The sequence below is a fragment of the Capricornis sumatraensis genome, chromosome 16, assembly GCF_032405125.1.
Source record: "Capricornis sumatraensis isolate serow.1 chromosome 16, serow.2, whole genome shotgun sequence".
NCBI lineage: Eukaryota > Metazoa > Chordata > Mammalia > Artiodactyla > Bovidae > Capricornis > Capricornis sumatraensis.
In genome coordinates, this window is record NC_091084.1 from 47,802,183 (window position 1) to 47,819,903 (window position 17,721).

The 17,721-nt window shown below is 39.7% G+C and overlaps 2 protein-coding genes across 2 annotated transcripts; both read left to right on the top strand.

Annotated features, from left to right (window-relative positions):
• The first annotated feature begins 6,013 nt into the window (after positions 1 to 6,013).
• LOC138092125 (olfactory receptor 2AG1-like) lies at positions 6,014 to 6,985 on the top strand. Its single transcript, XM_068987993.1, has one exon. It carries the CDS (start codon positions 6,014 to 6,016, stop codon positions 6,983 to 6,985), a length of 972 nt encoding a protein of 323 aa, XP_068844094.1.
• A 9,205-nt stretch (positions 6,986 to 16,190) lies between these two features.
• Positions 16,191 to 17,114, top strand: LOC138092881 (olfactory receptor 2D3-like). The gene has a single exon (XM_068988938.1). It carries the CDS (start codon positions 16,191 to 16,193, stop codon positions 17,112 to 17,114), a length of 924 nt encoding a protein of 307 aa, XP_068845039.1.
• Positions 17,115 to 17,721: the final 607 nt, after the last annotated feature.

Consider the following 17,721-nt stretch of genomic DNA (forward strand, 5'->3'; position numbering starts at 1 on the left):
AAAGAACTATGGAAGGAAAACAAAGCAGGATACATTGTATGCTTTAGTCTTAATTTGCTCTGAGATACTCGCTTCTGCTCACTGCAACAATTACCTCCAGAGGAAAGACTGAAATAGAGCCCTGCTTTCACAGCTCTCCTGAGACCTCACTGGCTCTTCTCAAATCCCTGTGAATTTGGCACAGATGCACAGTACTAGCCCAAGGCCTGGTCATTAGGTGTGAACTCAGGGATTGTAAATAGCCCCCCTTCCGTTTCCTTTACTGGGGTGCAGAACTCATTTACTGAGAGATGAAAGAAGAGTTAAGAGGTCAGGAATCACACCCAGGAGATTTATTAAAATTCCTGTCTCCCAGCACTTCCAGGAAGGGATCAGTTCAGCTGGGGAGAGAGTTCCTTTTAAGCAAAGCTTCTGAGTAGAGGGATAAAGTCATTGTCATCACATAGGGAGGCAGAAGAGCCACCCCGAAGGACAGGGCCCTGTCTCACTGTGGCCCCTGAGAAAGTGAGGCCAGGCATTGCACACCTTCCTTTGGGTCCTCTTCCTGGATCATCTGCACTGGTTTTCCTTTATTCAGCTTTTCCTCCAGAGCCAAGTAGGAGTGAAACTGTTTTTAAAAGTTAAGCATTCACCTTAGTTAGACAATTGCTTTATGGCTAGGAAAATTCCTTCACAAGGTGACTGGGCTAGAGACACAGCTTGTCTTAACCCTTCACATAAGAGAGGGGACAGGCTGTTTCAGGTTCCTATGAGACCCTTCTCTCTGAAATGTAGATCATTCAAAGACCAGGTGGCCCATCCCAGAGAGGCCCTGCAAAGCCAGATGGATGGGAACGCCCTGACCCACTGATCCCACATGCCTCCTCACAGCTGGTCCCCTTCATGCACTGGTACAAAATCTACTTTATTTACTCAACCAATTTCTATTTGCACTTCTTCACCCTCCAAACAAGATACACAGCCAACGGTGAAATCTACCAGCAGTATCTCCTGTCTATCAGAGGTAAGGATTTTATCTCTGTTTGGGGGGTATTATGAAGTTTCTGTAAATGAATGATCAGGAAATGGGAGCAGGACCCTAGTTAGGAAATGTGGATGGTTAGGAAATGTTATTTGTTCCCTAGGTCTTGGACATGTCATTAATGTTGGTCTCATTTATTCAACAAATAATCATTAAGGATATTCTCTAATTAAGGAGCTGTGCCATATACTGAACAATCACTGTGAATAAGACATAATCCTTACATTTAAAGATTAGCGTTAAAATATTTGACTGCAATAGTCAGTGAAGCTACTTACTCTGAGAGAAGCAAGGCAAACTTCTGGGAGGTAGTAACAGAGATGTTCTGAAGTACCAGGAAGTTTTAATTGAGAAAAAGAATTAGAGCATGTGGAATGGGAAAGGGGAAAGAAATGGCGCTTTCTAGGAAGAAGGAGCTGCAAGAGCAAAATCCTAGAGGCAAGAGGAAACACAATTTCCTGGAGAATTTCAGCTGGATCAACATGGAGGAACTTGGGGTCCGGACAGGGATGGAGGAGAGTGGAGAGGCTAGGAACCACAGGCAGAAATGAGGCAGGGGAGGTCAGCTGGCTAGATGATGAACTGATTTTGAGGGCAACTGATAAAGTATGTTTATAGCCAAAAGGGGGGAACAACTTAAATGTCCACTGACAGATGAATGGTTAAAGAAAATGTGATATAAATATAATGGAATTTTATTCAACTATAAAGAGAAGGAAATCTGGTCCTGTGCTACAACATGTAAGAAACTGGAATACACTGTGTTAAGTGAAGTCAATCACAGAAGTCTAAATACTACATGATTCCAATTATGTCATCTAAAGTAGTCAAATTGTAGCAGAAAGAATGGTGGCTTCCAGGGGCTGCTGGGATGTGGAAATGGAAAGCTGCTGTTCAGTGAGTATAAAGTTTCAGTCATGCAAAATGGAAAAGTTCAGGAGATATACTGTACAACATTGTGCTTATAGTTGACTGTACTGTACACTTAAAACTTTAAAAGAGTAGATCACATGTTGTTTGTTTTTTACCACCAATTAAAAAAAAAGAGAGAGTAATTGAACAAAAATCTCTGTAAACTGGTTTCTGTATACTGCTCATACTTTAAATTTATTGAGAATCTATCAACATTCAGAAAAGATGGTGATTGCAGCCATGAAATTAAAAGACACTTACTCCTTGGAAGGAAAGTTATGACCAACCTAAATACCATATTAAAAAGCAGAGACATTACTTTGCTGACAAAGGTCCGCCTAGTCAAGGCTATGGTTTTTCCAGTAGTCATGTATGGATGTGAGAGTTGGACTGTGAAGAAGGCTGAGCACCAAAGAATTGATGCTTTTGAACTGTGGTGATGGAGAAGACTCTTGAGAGTCCCTTGGACTGCAAGGAGATCCAACCAGTCCATCCTAAAGGAGATTAGTCCTGGGTGTTCATTGGAAGGACTGATGTTGAAGCTGAAACTCCAATATTTTGGCCACCTCATGTGAAGAGCTGACTCATTTGAAAAGACTCTGATGCTGGGAGGGATTGGGGACAGGAGGAGAAGGGGAAGACAGAGGATGAAATGGCTGGATGGCATTAGCGACTCAATGGATATGATTTTGGGTAAACTCTGGGAGTTGGTGATAGACAGGGAGGCCTGGTGAGCTGCAGTCCATGGGGTTGCAGAGTCGGACATGACTGAGTGACTGAACTGAACTGAACTCTGTAACTACAGCCATAAAAATATAAGTTAAAATATGACATGTAAAATAGTTATGAAAATAAAAAAAATCATGAGACCACTGAAACAGTTGCATAGAGCTAAGATCACTCCTACTTTACAAGCGAGAAAAATGTGACAGCTACATGTTAAAATGAGATCATGTGATCAGTAGGAAAGATATAACTCAAGCCAAGGAATTTGACCTTGCCTTGTGTTTTATTTACATCTTAGACAAGTCAAAGTATTAGGTATAAATCATTATCACAAAATATCAACAAAAAGAGAGTGAGTGCTAAATTGGTGGTGGTAAGAAGGACACTGATTGTGCTGATGAAGAATCAGCAAACTATGCACCTTGCAAGAGAAAACAGTCCTTGAATTCCAAGCTTTCACATAAAGTCCTATCCATTCTATTCACCTACTCACTCTGAGAAAAATAGATTCTCCGTTCTCATGAAAATTTCTAATCCCTTAAACATACTCAATTCTTCTATTTATCAGCTACCAAATTAGCCCCTCATGACTGAATTCCATCTCAAGAATCATATCAGTCATCAATTGTTGTTGATTCGACTTCCAACATGAATCTTGACTCTATCATATCTTTGCCATGTCCCTGGTCCATCTTACCTAGATGACCACAATCACCTCTGCACATATCCCTGGGTCTGTTCTTGCCCATCTTCTACTTCTACTCCTCCATGGGACTCTCAGAGTTATCTTTTAAAAGTATGAATCACTCTTGTGTATACAGATTAAAGACATCCCTTATATGTGGAATCTAAAAAGAAGTGATACAAATGAACTTACAAAACAGAAACAGACTCATGGATTTAGAGAATGAGCTTATGGTTGCCAGAAGAAGGACGAGGGGAAAGGATAGTTTAGGGAGTTTGGGACAGGCATGTAAACATGTTTATATATGGCGGAATTCCTTCATTGTTTACCTGAAACTATCACAACTTTGTTAATTGGCTATACCCCAATACAAAAGAAAACGTTTAAAAAGGAAAAAAAAAAAAAAAAACAGCTCTCAATTATAGTCTGTATGGGATTCCATGGAGACTCAGTGGTAAAGAATCAGCCTGCAATGCAGGAGAGGTGGGTTCAATCTGTGGGTCAGAAAGATCCCCTGGAGAAGGAAATAGCAACCCACCTCAGTATTCTTGCCTAGAAAATCCCACAGACAGAGGAGCCTGGCAGGCTGCAGTCCATGGGGTCGCAAAAGAGACAGACAGGACTTAGTTAACAAATAACAACAGTAGTCCATATTCCCTGAAAGGCCAAACATAACTTGGAACATGTTTACCTCTCCACGTGTCTCTCAGTCAGTACCGTCCTCACCAATCTTACTTCAGCTTCTTAGAAATTACAAGCTCTTTCAAATATTCTGCATATTATATATCCATTGCTCAGGTAGCTCTTCATCCCTCCTCAACTGGGTAATTTACATTTGTCTGTCAAAATTGAGCTTCGAATTTATAGACTCAGAAGGCTTTCTTTAACTACCAGTCTACATGAGAACCACTGTTCACTTTTTTGTGCTTTAGGACGCTTTTCACAATTTATAGTTACATCTATTTTATTTATTTATTGGCTATGTCATACAGCTTGTGGGAACTTAGTTCCCTGACCAACGATTGAACCCAGGCTCTGAGCCGTGAGAGCGGGAAGTCCCAACCTCTGGACAGCCAGGGAATTCTCCACCTACCTTTCAATGCTCCTCATGAGTGTAACTGAATGTGGTCTGGCATTTTATATACTACATACTTCCCTGTAAGAATGGGAGCTAGCACAGTGCCTGGCACATAATAGGCATGAGAGGGAATGGTTCTTTCTCTCTTCCAAAATGTTCTTTTACATCAAGGTAACATGGGGAAGGCATTGGCACCCCACTCCAGTACTCTTGCCTGGAAAATCCCATGGATGGAGGAGCCTGGTGGGCTGCAGTCCATGGGGTTGCTAAGAGTCGGACACAACTTAGCGACTTCACTTTCACTTTTCACTTTCATGCATTGGAGAAGGAAATGGCAACCCACTCCAGTGTTCTTGCCTAGAGAATCCCACGGATGGGGGTGCCTGGTGGGCTGCTGTCTATGGGGTCGCACAGAGTTGGACACGACTGAAGCAACTTAGCAGCAGCAGCAGCAGCAACATGGGTTTGGGTAGACTCAGGGAGTTGGTGATGGACAGGGAGGCCTGGAGTGCTGGGATTCACGGGGTTGCAAAGAGTCGGATATGACTGAGCGACTGAACTGAACTGAACTGAACGCTAATCCTTAGTCTCTACTCTCTCCTTTCTTCTCAAGTTTCAGGGAGGAAGTTAATCTAATTGGAGAATGAACCGGAATACAATTCTCTTTTTTTCTTAGAAGATACAATGTATCTCTTGTTCTCCTATTCCACCGGTCCTTCTTCAGTGGGAAGTACTGACCTGGTCTTGCTTTGCTTGTGACTGCAAAGGTAATTATGTTCATTTTGAGGTTGGTTTAGGAAGTCCCATTATCCACAAACACAGAAATTACATTCCGTAATTTCTGCTTTATGAAAAATAGGGTGATGTTTTGGCTGCACAAATATCTCCTGTCTCAATTGTTTCACAACCTGGATGCGAGAGAGGGAAATATATGTTAGGCCTTCTCAAAGATGCATCTCCTGAAAAGAAGGGAAGGAAAAAGAAGCTGGATACCATATGTCTGGGCTTCCCAGGTGGCGTTAGTGGTAAAAAATCTACCTGCCAGTGCAGGAGACATAAAGAGACGTGGGTTCAATCACTGGGTCGGGAAGATCCCCTGGAGGAGGGCACAGCAACCCATTCCAGTATTCTTACTTAAAGAATCCCTTGGACAGAGGAGCCTGGTGGGCCACAGTCCATGGGGTCGCAGAGTTGGACACAACTGAAGTGACTTAGTGCACTCCGTATGTCTATATGCCTAGATTTTCCCTTTAATGTTTCCCATTGGTTAAGTTGCTCCTGTTTCTCAAGAGAAGGAAGTGGGATGGTGAAGCAGAGCAAATGCAGAATTACTGCCCAAATGGGACTTGCCTAATATTGAAGGAAACATCAGAAATGGGAAAGAAATGTGCTATTTTAACAGTATGTTATCAGTACATACTTGATATAATTTATGAATGAAAGACTAATACATGTTAGGATAAACTGAGCAACTAATTTCTTTCGATCAAGGGCTGTAACATTGTAAAGGCAAGGAGTCCCTAGTGACCACATCAGAACTACCTTATCTGATATTTCATAATTTCAGATAATGAAAAAAGAACACCACAGAATGGAGCTCTATAACTCCACCGTGGAAAGTGGTTTCATCTTGGCGGGGATTCTGACTGACAGTGGGTCTCCTGGACTGCTCTGCACTACAATCTCAGTCCTGTACATGCTGGCCCTCACCAGCAATGGTCTGCTGCTTCTGGTCATCACAATGGACGCCCGGCTCCATGTGCCCATGTACCTCCTGCTCAGCCAGCTTTCTCTCATGGATTTGATGCTTACATCTGTAGTTATTCCTAAAACACTTGTGGATTATCTGCGTGGAGAGAATGCCATCTCCTTTGAGGGCTGTGCCCTTCAGATGTTCCTAGTACTGACCCTGGGTGGTGCAGAGGGCCTCTTACTGGCCTTCATGGCCTATGACAGGTATGTGGCCATTTGTCATCCTCTGAACTACATGGTCCTCATGAGGCCCAGGATCTGCTGGCTCATGGTGGCCACCCCTTGGACCCTGGCATTCTTGAATTCTGTAATACACACTTCATATACCATGCATTTTCCTTTCTGCATGACCCGGGAAATCAGGCACCTCCTCTGTGAGATCCCACCCTTGCTGAAATTGGCCTGTGCAGATACCTCCAGATATGAGTTCATGGTGTATGTGTCAGGGTCCGTCTTTCTCATGCCTTCCCTTGCTGCCGTCCTTGCCTCCTATACGTTTGTCCTAGTTGCTGTCCTCCACATGTCCTCAGGAGAGGGAAGGCAGAAAGCCCTCTTCACATGTTCTTCTCACCTGACTGTGGTGGGAATGTACTATGGAGCTGCCATGTTTATGTATGTCCAGCCCAGCTCCCACCACAGTCCCCAACAGGACAACATCCTCTCTGTATTTTATATTGTCATTACTCCAGCACTGAACCCTCTCATCTATAGTCTGAGAAACAAGGAGGTAATGGGGGCCTTCAGGAGAGTATTAGGGAGGTTTTCTCTTATCCAGGATGGTGGCTGCCAGTGTCCTATTGAAGCCCTATAACTCCTAGATGGTGCTTCATATCCGCTCTTGTTTTTTTTTTAATATAAATTTATTTATTTTAATTGGAGGTTTTATGTGGTTCTTCTACATTATGAAAATTCTGAAAATTTGCCACATTAGAACTAAGTCCTCATTTGGTCTTAGAGACACAATTTTGTCTCCATCAGCTCTGTATTTTGATAGTTAAGAAGCATTCATTTCTCTGATCAATATCCCAGGATATGCTTGAAATTCTTTTTCTGTTCTGACAGAGTGACCTTACATTTTATTTCAGTTTTTTCTTTTCTTACCCTATGACAATCCTACACCTAATCACAGAGAAGTTTAGCCAGATATTTTGGACAGCTCAATTTAAAGCAGAAGTAAAAATTAGAGAGGAAAAATGAAGATACAAATGTTGAATTTTACTTGTTGCTATTGACAGAATTTCTCAGTTCTTACCTTCTTATTAGTGAGCATTTGTAGTCATATAATACTAGATACTTTACTGTGGGCAGAACTTCCCAAGTTTATATCAGAGTCCTAGACGATGGAAAAAAAAATTCTTATCAGTTACCTATGCCTTGGTTTCTGCATCGACTCCTCAAACTACTCATGTTGTATTAAGACAGCAAGTACTTTCTTTTCACATTATTTACAAATAAATTGCATTATAAATTATCGATGCCTTAAATGTCATGTGTGAAAGCAGCCAGCACACTTGGTAATGAGCATCTAAATTCAAGAGCTCCTTGCTGGGAACAGACTCCTTTAAAGCCTCAGCCCTGATTGGTACTCCTGAATAGGAATTAATGGTTAAAATCAACATCTGAAATGGAAGCAGTCTTACCAATATCTGCATCATCACCACTTACACTTTGCCCAGTGACCTTGTTTTTCCTTTATTAACTCCTTTCTGCCTCAGACCCTTTGAAGATTTCTTAAATTCTGGATTTAAAATGGACTCCTTTGCTCCATCTACCTTGCCTGGAAACTTTTAGCTACTCTATAATGCTTGAAGCTAATTACATAAGGAAACAAATTTTAAAAAAGATAGCTTTCCATGAAAAAAAAAAAAGGACTAATATTTCCTTTGGACAAGATTTAGCAAAGATCCAATCTATCAGCAAGTTCTGTAGTATTTTTCATTCCCTAAAATCATCCCAGTTTTCAACACTCAAATATTCCACTCTGGTCCCAATTACCATTATCTCTGCCCTGGACTTTTACTATAGCAGATTACTAACTGGTCTTCGTAACACCAGGAGCTAGATAATATACCCTTATTTTAATGCATAATGTATCCACAAGTAATATATACATACGTATGTATGTATAAGGGCTTTCCTGGTAACTCAACTGGTAAAGAATCCTCCTGTAAGGCAGGAGACCCTGGGTTGGGAAGATTCCCTGGAGCAGGGATAGGTTACCCACTCCAGTATTCTTGGATTTCTCTGGTGGCTCAGACAGTAAAGAATTCGCCTGCAGTGTGGGAGACTTGGGTTCCCTGGAGGAGCATGGCAACCCACTCCAGTATTCTTGCCTGGAGAATCCCCATGGACAGAGGAGTCTGACAGGCTAAAGTCCATGGGTCACAGAGTCAGACGTGACTAAGCAACTAAGCACAGCACAGCATGTATATATATGAATAAACTAGTTCTATATATGTACATAAAACATTCTTACGTATTCACCATCTAGCATTACCAATACCACCGACACCTTGGCGTCTCTTCCCTAGTCTCATCTTTTTGCCTCTCACCAAATGTTCCAGGTCCTGATGGCAATAACACATGCCTCAGCTGTTTTGTCTCACCACACACACAACACAATCTGGATACATAGCTAGGTCTGTTTATTACATTTTTCTCTCAATTTTTATGAATTTATTTTAAAATTTTTATTTTATTTAAATTATATAAAATATTTGCCTGATTAAAAAATCAACCTATGAAGTAATATCTATCCCAAGAAGTCTAGCTGGTGTTTTTGCCTTCTCCAAACTTCTCACTACCATTCCCTATAGCTAATGATATATACATGCTGCTTGCATAGTAACTATTTCTTTGAAATTTATTGAGATTATGTTTGTAACAATATTTGTGAATGTTCCATGTACACTGGGAAGAGATATAATTTTTATTATGATAGTTTGCAGTTTGATACATATTTGTACTTTTTAATTGACTGTATCTTTAGCTTTTTTATTTTTGCTATTTTTTTGTCCGTTTGCTCTGTCTTGAATTGGGAAAGGTTTATCAAAATCTTCTCCTTTATATATATATTTCTCTATTCCTCTTTGCAACTTCTGTACAGTCTGCTTTTTAAAAGTTATTATTGGATATATGAATATTAGTTACTTTTAGCCTTTAGAACTATAAAGATTAAAGCAGGAAAAATACTATCCCCATTTCACAGATAAAATGACTGATTCTTAGAAAGAGTTGATGGTTTTCCATATTATACAACTATTAAATGTTCTAACTAGAAATGGTCTCTCTTTTGTTTCTGCTGGACAAATTATCTTTATTCAGTGCTAAATGAGTGAATATTGGCCTAATTTTCAGCTTCCTTTAACAGAGAAATAGTCACTGAGCTGTATTGTTCAATTACCCTTTGACATCATTGTAAAAATGTAATATTGTTGATTGTACAAAAGTAAACACAAAGTAGCATTAATGAAATAACTGTGAATGAAAAAAGTCCATACACATCGCTATAGAATTGTGACATATTTTTGAAGATCTATAGCTAACAGAGGGCCTCCCTGGTAGCTGAGCTGGTAAAGAATCCGCCTGCATTGCAGGAGACCGCTTCAGTTCTTGGGTTGGGAGGTTCCCCTGGAGAAGGAAGAGGCTATCCACTCCAGTATTCTTTGGCTTCCCTGTTGGCTCAGATGGTAAAGAATCTGCCTGCAATGTGGGAGACCTGGGTTAGATCCCTGGGTTGGGAAGATACCCTGGAAGAGAGCATGGCAATCCACTCCAGTATCCTTGCCTTGGAGAATCCCCGTGGACAGAGGAACCTGGCTGGCTGTAGTCCATGGGGTCACAAAGAGTCGGACACGAATGAGTGACTAAGCACAGCACACAGCACATAGGTAACAGGAAAGAAAGTGAAAGTCACTCAATCGTGTCTGACTCTTTGCAACCCCATGGACTATACAGTCCATGGAATTCTCCAGGCCAGAATACTGGAGTGGGTAGTCATTCCCTTCTCCAGGAACAGGAGAAACATATCAAAATATGTTTTTGATATATTTTCAAAAAATAGCAAACAGGAGAAACATATCTGCCGGGGTCCACCCCCGGTGGATCCAGGGTGATTTGAAGCGGGGATGGCGTTGGCGAGGAAAAACTTATTTATTTAGAGATATAAGATTAGATTAGGAAGAAATAGTATAGTAGGAAATTAGGCGGAGAAAAGGAGGCTGAATAACTTGGTTTACGGGGAAAACCAATAAAACCTCAAGACAAGAGGTTTGCACCATCTACGTTAGGCCACCGGCACCCACTTGAATATCGAAGGGAGCTCCACCTTAGGCTCCCTTTCGTGTGGATCTTAGCAACCAGGGCAAGTAAGTAGACGTGGTGAGCCTCCCCGCTCCAGATGGGAATTCAGCCAAAAAAGGGGAGAAAAGAACGACATGGGGAAACCCAGCATCGGTGCAAGACTCCAAAAACTTTATTTTTGAAAGTCAGCTTATATACCCCAAGTTGTACATAAAGAAATAATGGAATATGCAGAGTTATGCAGGGGCAGCAGTCCTGACCCTCGTTGAGGCAAGGCTTTCTTTTTGCATACCCTCCCGTATACAAAAGGTCTCAGGTGGTTTACATTATCTTCTGGCCAAGAGGCCTGTTAATATTTTTATGTCTCTCTTCCTGGATAATTGTCTAACAACCAGAAAACTCCTTCTCCCTAGAAGTGTTTTTTCTTTACTCTGCATCACCCTCAAAGTACTAAATAAAGTTACATTCCTGTAGAACAAAGGTGCAGTGGGTTATAACAAAGAAAGTACTTAACTCAAAGATCTAATGTTGCTAATACCAGGTCTACTACCTGTTTTTCTATATACCAACTATATCTACAAATAAAATATATGGAAATTTGGCAGCAAGTATTGGCTCAGCAAATGAAACCTTTAATCAGTCCTATTCTAATGATTTTGACTCCTCAGAAGCCCCTACATTCCTAGGATGTTTTAAGCTTCCTGTGCCTCCCACGGTCGGGGAGGCCTCAAACAATCACATGTGCAGCTGTACAAGTCCTGGCAGGCAGGCTAGAAAGCCATCAGAGGGGTTTTTGGATTGAAACACCCTTTCAAAAGCAGAAGACTAAAGCCCTGAGTTGACTTTTTCCAGAGTGTGTCAGAAGAGTGAAAAAGTACAATACAATAAGGCAGGCATATTCTTACTTTTGGAGTACATGCTCAGGAAATACCAGGGGAAAACCTGAGATCTGACTCAACCTTGCCCATCAGATCTCTGCCGCATGACCTTGTCATGGGTGGGATTCCTCACGTTGGCTCCTGGCACATATCAAAACAAGAAATAAATCAATCAGTAAGTACACAATCAGATATGTGTGCCCATGAGTGTGTGTATGTGTGTACCCCAAGATTTACACAACAAGAGTTTTTATTCCCAGATGAAATATAAATAACTTGTGTGAGAAATAAATCCTGATCAAAAGTCCCTAGACTTTGATTGTTCCTATAATTGCCATCATAAGACTTTTCTTCACCCATTAGCCCTAAGGATAAGATATTCCAATAGCTAATTTTCTACTCCAACAATTATAAAGTTGAAATTGATTAAATATGTTCCCATTCCTAGAAGAAAATATAGGGTGAAATTCCTTAACACTGGTCTTGGCAATTATCTTTCGGATCTCAGACCAAAGACATAGACGACAAAAGCAAAATAAACAAGTAGGGCTACATCAAACTAAAAATCCTCTCCACAGCAAAGGAAACCATCAGAAAAATAATAGGGAAACCTACAACACAATGGGTGAAATATTTTCAAATTGTATTATATATGTGTGTAACTTATCTTACTAAGCATCATATTTTCTAGTGCCATCCATGTTGATGCAAATGGCAATATTTTTATGGCTGATTAATATTTCAGACAGAGAAAGATAAATACTATATGACATCAGTTACATGAGAAATCTAAAAAATAATCTAGATGAATCTTTGTGGAAAACAGAAACAGACTCATAGACATAGAAAACAAATTACAGTTACCAAACAGGAAAATGAGGTATGGAGGACAAATTAGGAGTATGGGATTAACAGATATAAGCTACTATACATAAAATAGGTAAGCAACAAGTATTTACTGTATAGCACAGAGAATTATACCAAATATCTTATAATAGCCTATAAAGGAATATATTCTGAAAAAAAATCACTCTGCTGTACATTTGAAACTAACACAATATTATTTATTAAAATAATTATTTTAATTAAACCTCAATTAAAAAATTAAAAAAGAAAGATAAAATTTTCTTTACAATATACTCACAAAATGAAAATAAAACGTGACAAACAGATTTGAATAAAGAAAAAGCAACAAAGATGTAGTGGAGATAATTTGAGAGTAAATTAGTCCCATTTCTCTGGATAGTTGTAAGGATATATGAAATCACAAGGAGATTTCATAAACCAGAATACATAATGATTTGATTGAAAAAAGAGGTAAAAATTGACAAGAAGGAAAGATAAGAAAAATTTAATCACGTATCTATAATATTAAGAATGCAGTTTGGATTCAACAGAAAAATTACAATGAGAAATATAACTTGACTAATAAATTTTAAAAATTACCTCTGAGCAATAAATAAATAATTTTCCTACTGCCAGAATAAAAGGGAAAGAAAGATGGATGGGAAAATTTAGTAGCAAAGATAATAAATGACTACAGTATTTTTCTTTTATTAAAAAGAACTAAATATCAGTGAGTAAATAAAGCATTGAGTAGTTTAAATGTAGCATGTTTCAGAAAAATATGGATCTGTCTTTAGCATATAGTTCAAACATTTGATTTTTACACAAAGTATCTCAAACCTGTTATTTTCTAAGATGAGTTAAGCTTTTGTAAAATGTAGCCATAATATCCTCAGATTAACAATAATTTTAAAGGCAGTTAAAATGAGAAATATGGGAAAGGATGCATATTTCCACTTTTCTAAGGATTTAAATTAAAGGATGGACAAATGCCTGTTGGCATATATTTTACATATTGCTTCTGCTCCCAGGAAGAAAGACTTGATTCTTTCTCATATTCAGAGCCTATAGATTTTTTTTCTTTGATTAGAAAACGTCTGGGAATTAGAGGATATTCACAGAACTCTATGATTATAAACAGAAGAAAGAAAAATCTACAAAAGATCCCATGGTATCTCATTGTGTAGAGATACTAGAAGGAGCTATGCTCAGTGATACCCTGGGGACCTCCTGCTGGCATCATCTCTCAGGACCTCATCTTTTATGATCCTCTCAGAGAAAGACTCAATTCAGTGTTGGTGCTTAAAAAGTAGTGTAAAATTCACCCAAGAAAACAGTCAGAGATTGAAATAGAATCCACAGAAATGTCCATTTCATACCCAGCTGTTAGGAAAGGAGAATCACTGTCATACAAAACCAAACTCTGGATGTGCAGATTGGATATCTGGATCTCACTCTGTTGGACTCACTGGCATGTCCACTTACCTACAGTTCCTCATCTCTAGAACAAACTCATCCTTGGTCTCCAGGTAAGGAGGAAGATGCTGAAGGCATCAAGTCTCTGCAGAACCAAAGTTTATCCTGGGAGAAGGGCTGTGTCTTTATTTTTTACAATCCACAGTCTATTTAGGAGAAGAGATTTTTCTTTATCTTTCTTCTCATGAATTCTCACTCTTAGAAATCTTGCTACTAGGCACTTACTGAGGTGGTCAGTTTGTGTGCTAAAAGGCACAAGAAATCAAAAGACCTATTGTCTCTCAAACTTGCTACGCCTTTTCAGCTATAAGAATCTTCCTGTGTTCTTACCTTTCATCCCTGCTACATAGGTGTTCTCTTCCTGTTTCACTTTTTCCACACTCTCTGGGTGATTCCCACTGAACTCATAGGAAAATACCTAGGACACAAGACAGAGCTTCTTGTAACGTACTAGGCATTATCTGGGAGGTAGGAAGAGTCCAATCACAGGAGTGCTAGTGTGAGGTGTGTGCACACTTCCTGCTCCAGTACCTAGTATTCAGGCTGCTGCCACATTGCACATCTGCTCTCATGGGTAAGAATGAAAAAGAGAACAGGATGTGTATTGAGGGTCTGTTCCTATTTCTACTGGAAGAGGAAAGGCTACCACTGACGCCTCTCTCTTATACCAGGTGGTCACACCTAGTGTTACTCCCTCTTCGTGGTCACAGGATCTCCCCATCCCAAAGATAACGTGAAGCTGGACCTGCATCACCTGTGTCTTCCAAATTTCATACTATGCTTTTAAAAGGATTATTAGCTTAGGAGTGTTTGAGTGCAGGTTTGTGACAGTGCCTGTGAGTATGAGAGGAATCTATTCATTTCTGCATGTATTCAGTCACTCATATACTAATTCAGTCAGTAAACATTTCCTAAAAATTTACTATATACTGGGTGATGCAGTTATATGGATTGAGATTGGATTTTTACACCAAAGAAACATAAAACCTAGCCTGGGAGACAGGCTTGTAAACAAATAATTATGTCTAAATTAATGAGAACTTTAAAAAAAACATGTAATTATATACATATATCAAAACTCATCAAATTTTACACATGAAATATGCACAGTTCGTTACAAGTAACCTTACAATGATGAAGCAGTGAAAAAAACGTGCTTATCAGAAAGCACTGGGAAATGAAATCAGTAGTGGATTATTTTGGCTACTGAGGTGGCAGTTTATCAGTGATTCTCTGTGTATTCCCTTTACATTGTATCAATGGAAAAGATATTCCTCATTTTTTTTGGCAATTCCTCAAATTACTTCCTGACTCTGCCTTCCCGGTCCCTCAAGGCCAGTACATTATACAGTTGGTTCAGGCTGGCTCCATTGCATTTCCATCTGGATATTTATGAATAGAGACCTCACTGTAACCATGTGGTCTTTGAGTCCTGCTTAGCAGGTCATGAGCAGGTGGTCCAGTCACAACTGATCAGGCCACATTTGTCCTATATTGCCAGTTAGATGTGTGTTTTTATCCCAAGAAGTCCCTGCCAGGTAGCTGACTTTCTTCCCTGACATCTCCTTCATTGTAAAGGGCACTTCTAGGACTAGTACTTCAGCCTTTCCCTGGAATATCAGACTCCAGCCCTGATTCCTAGACATTTGCCCATGACCCTGCTACCTTCCCTAAGTCTTTCTAAACTCTTTCTCCAGGAGCTTGGATTCAGCAGGTTATTCCTTGCTTGTTCCTGAGGTAAAGCTATAGACTTTGCCTAGTGTTTCTTGCCTGGCTGCAGAGCATTGAACCAGTGCCTGATGCACCTCTCCGACTGATGGGATTTCTGATACATCTGCAGCATGAAGGAGCTCAAACATGATTATGCCAGATAAGACACTGCAACTCTGTAGGCAGCTGTTGTGGCTGCATTGAGTCACCACAAAAGGCCCTCCCTATTTCCCAAGTGCGTGGTGCTGCCTAAGTCTGAACTGGTCTCCACTGTCCCGCCTCTCTCATGCAGAAGTCTGATCATGCCTTACTCTTAAGCACTTCCATTAAACCTTGATTTTCTGATCCAGTGAAGAATTTAGGACGTAATCAGGACTGTGGATTATAAAATCATATAAAATGGTCTCATAAAATTTACTTTCTACTTGGAAGGATGATAAGGCATCTCTTGGAATCACAAAGGAAAAATTAATGATTTGTTCTGCTTCTTAATGAAATAAAAGTGAACGTCTGCTGACTAAAAAGTAAACTACAAAAAATAAACACCTGGGTTCTCTACTAAATGCAGAAAACTTTATAATTTTTCACATCCACATAATATGTTAGTGTTCTTTTTAGACAGCTTCAGTAGAAATATTGTGGTGGGAATTTTTAGACATTCATGTCAAATATTTACAAGAATTTTTAAAAATCAAATACATTTTTTATTCCAGTAAGATCTTTATTTTCAGGATCTGATGCTCAAATGTAGTCAGATTTTTATAGCTCTATTGATGCTTATTGTGTAGACAGGAATAAACATCCATGGGTACAAAAAACCAAACCTATCTGACTGAATTCATCTTGCTGGGCCTTTCTGCAGATCAACAGACTCAGATTGTGCTATTTGTGATATTTCTCATCATCTACCTGCTGACTGTATTTGGGAATCTGCTCATCATACTGTTAATTCATATTGACTCTCGACTGCATACACCAATGTATTTCTTCCTTAAAAACCTGTCCTTTAGTGATCTCCTTTTCTCTACAACAATTGTCCCCCAGATGCTATTCCATTTGCTGGTAACAAGAAAGACCATTTCCAAGTCTGGGTGCTCTATTCAGATGATTTTTTTCCTAGTAGCAGGGTGTACAGAAAGCTCCCTGCTAGCAGTGATGTCCTACGACCGCTATGTGGCTGTCTGCAAGCCGCTTCACTACTCCACCCTCATGACCCAGAGGATTTGTGTTCAGCTGTCCATAGGATCTTGGACTAGTGGAGCACTTGTGTCTCTAGTAGATACAACATTTACTTTATATCTCTCATACCACGGCCAGAACATAATTAATCATTATTTCTGTGAACCTCCTGCACTCTTGAAGTTGGCTTCAGAAGAAACCTACAAAGCTGAGATGGCCATCTTTGCCATGGGTGTGATAATTCTCCTCGGTCCTCTCTCCCTTATCCTTTTCTCTTACTGGAATATTATCTCCACTGTGATTCAGATACGGGCAGGGGAGAGGAGACTCAAGGTCTTTTCTACATGTGGTTCTCATCTCATTGTTGTTGTCTTCTTCTATGGATCAACAATATTTACCTATATGCGTCCAAATTCCAAGAAAATGAATGAGGGGGATAAGGTGATCTCAGTGTTCTATTCAGTCATAACATCTATGATGAACCCATTCATTTATAGCCTGAGGAACAAAGATGTTAAGCAGGCATTTAGAAAAGTATTTGGAAGATAGAGTCCCTTAGAGCCAGTGGTCTCTGTATTGACATGCCATCATGGGGATGAAGACATGTTAAAGTGATTCAACATCTGTAACAGCTTTCTCTCCGAGTGTCTCTAGGCTGATACATCAGTAAGGCACACACAGGTGCCCTTGTACATCTAGAATGCTTCAAGTTTGTCCATTGCATCTTGATCTAGATTATTCTTTGTATTTATAGATTACTTGCCTCATAATAGATTATTATTATTATTATGAGGCAAGTAAAATAGAGCTTTGCTCTTATATTGCATAATATAATATTATATTATATTGATTATATTTATACATTACATTATATGAATACTTAAAAATATTGAATAGGATCTTTGTTTACACTGTACTAATCCATATTCCAGAGAAGGCAATGGCACCCCACTCCAACACTCTTGCCTGGAAAATCCCATGGACGGCGGAGCCTGGTGGGCTGCCGTCTATGGGTTTGCACAGAGTTGGACACGACTGAAGCGACTTTGCAGCAGCAGCAGCAGCAATCCATATTCACCCAGTGATATTGCCTTTTGATTCTAAACTTCACAGCTAGTTGTCAGTCTCCTCCAATGCTAACATCAAATACAGTCTT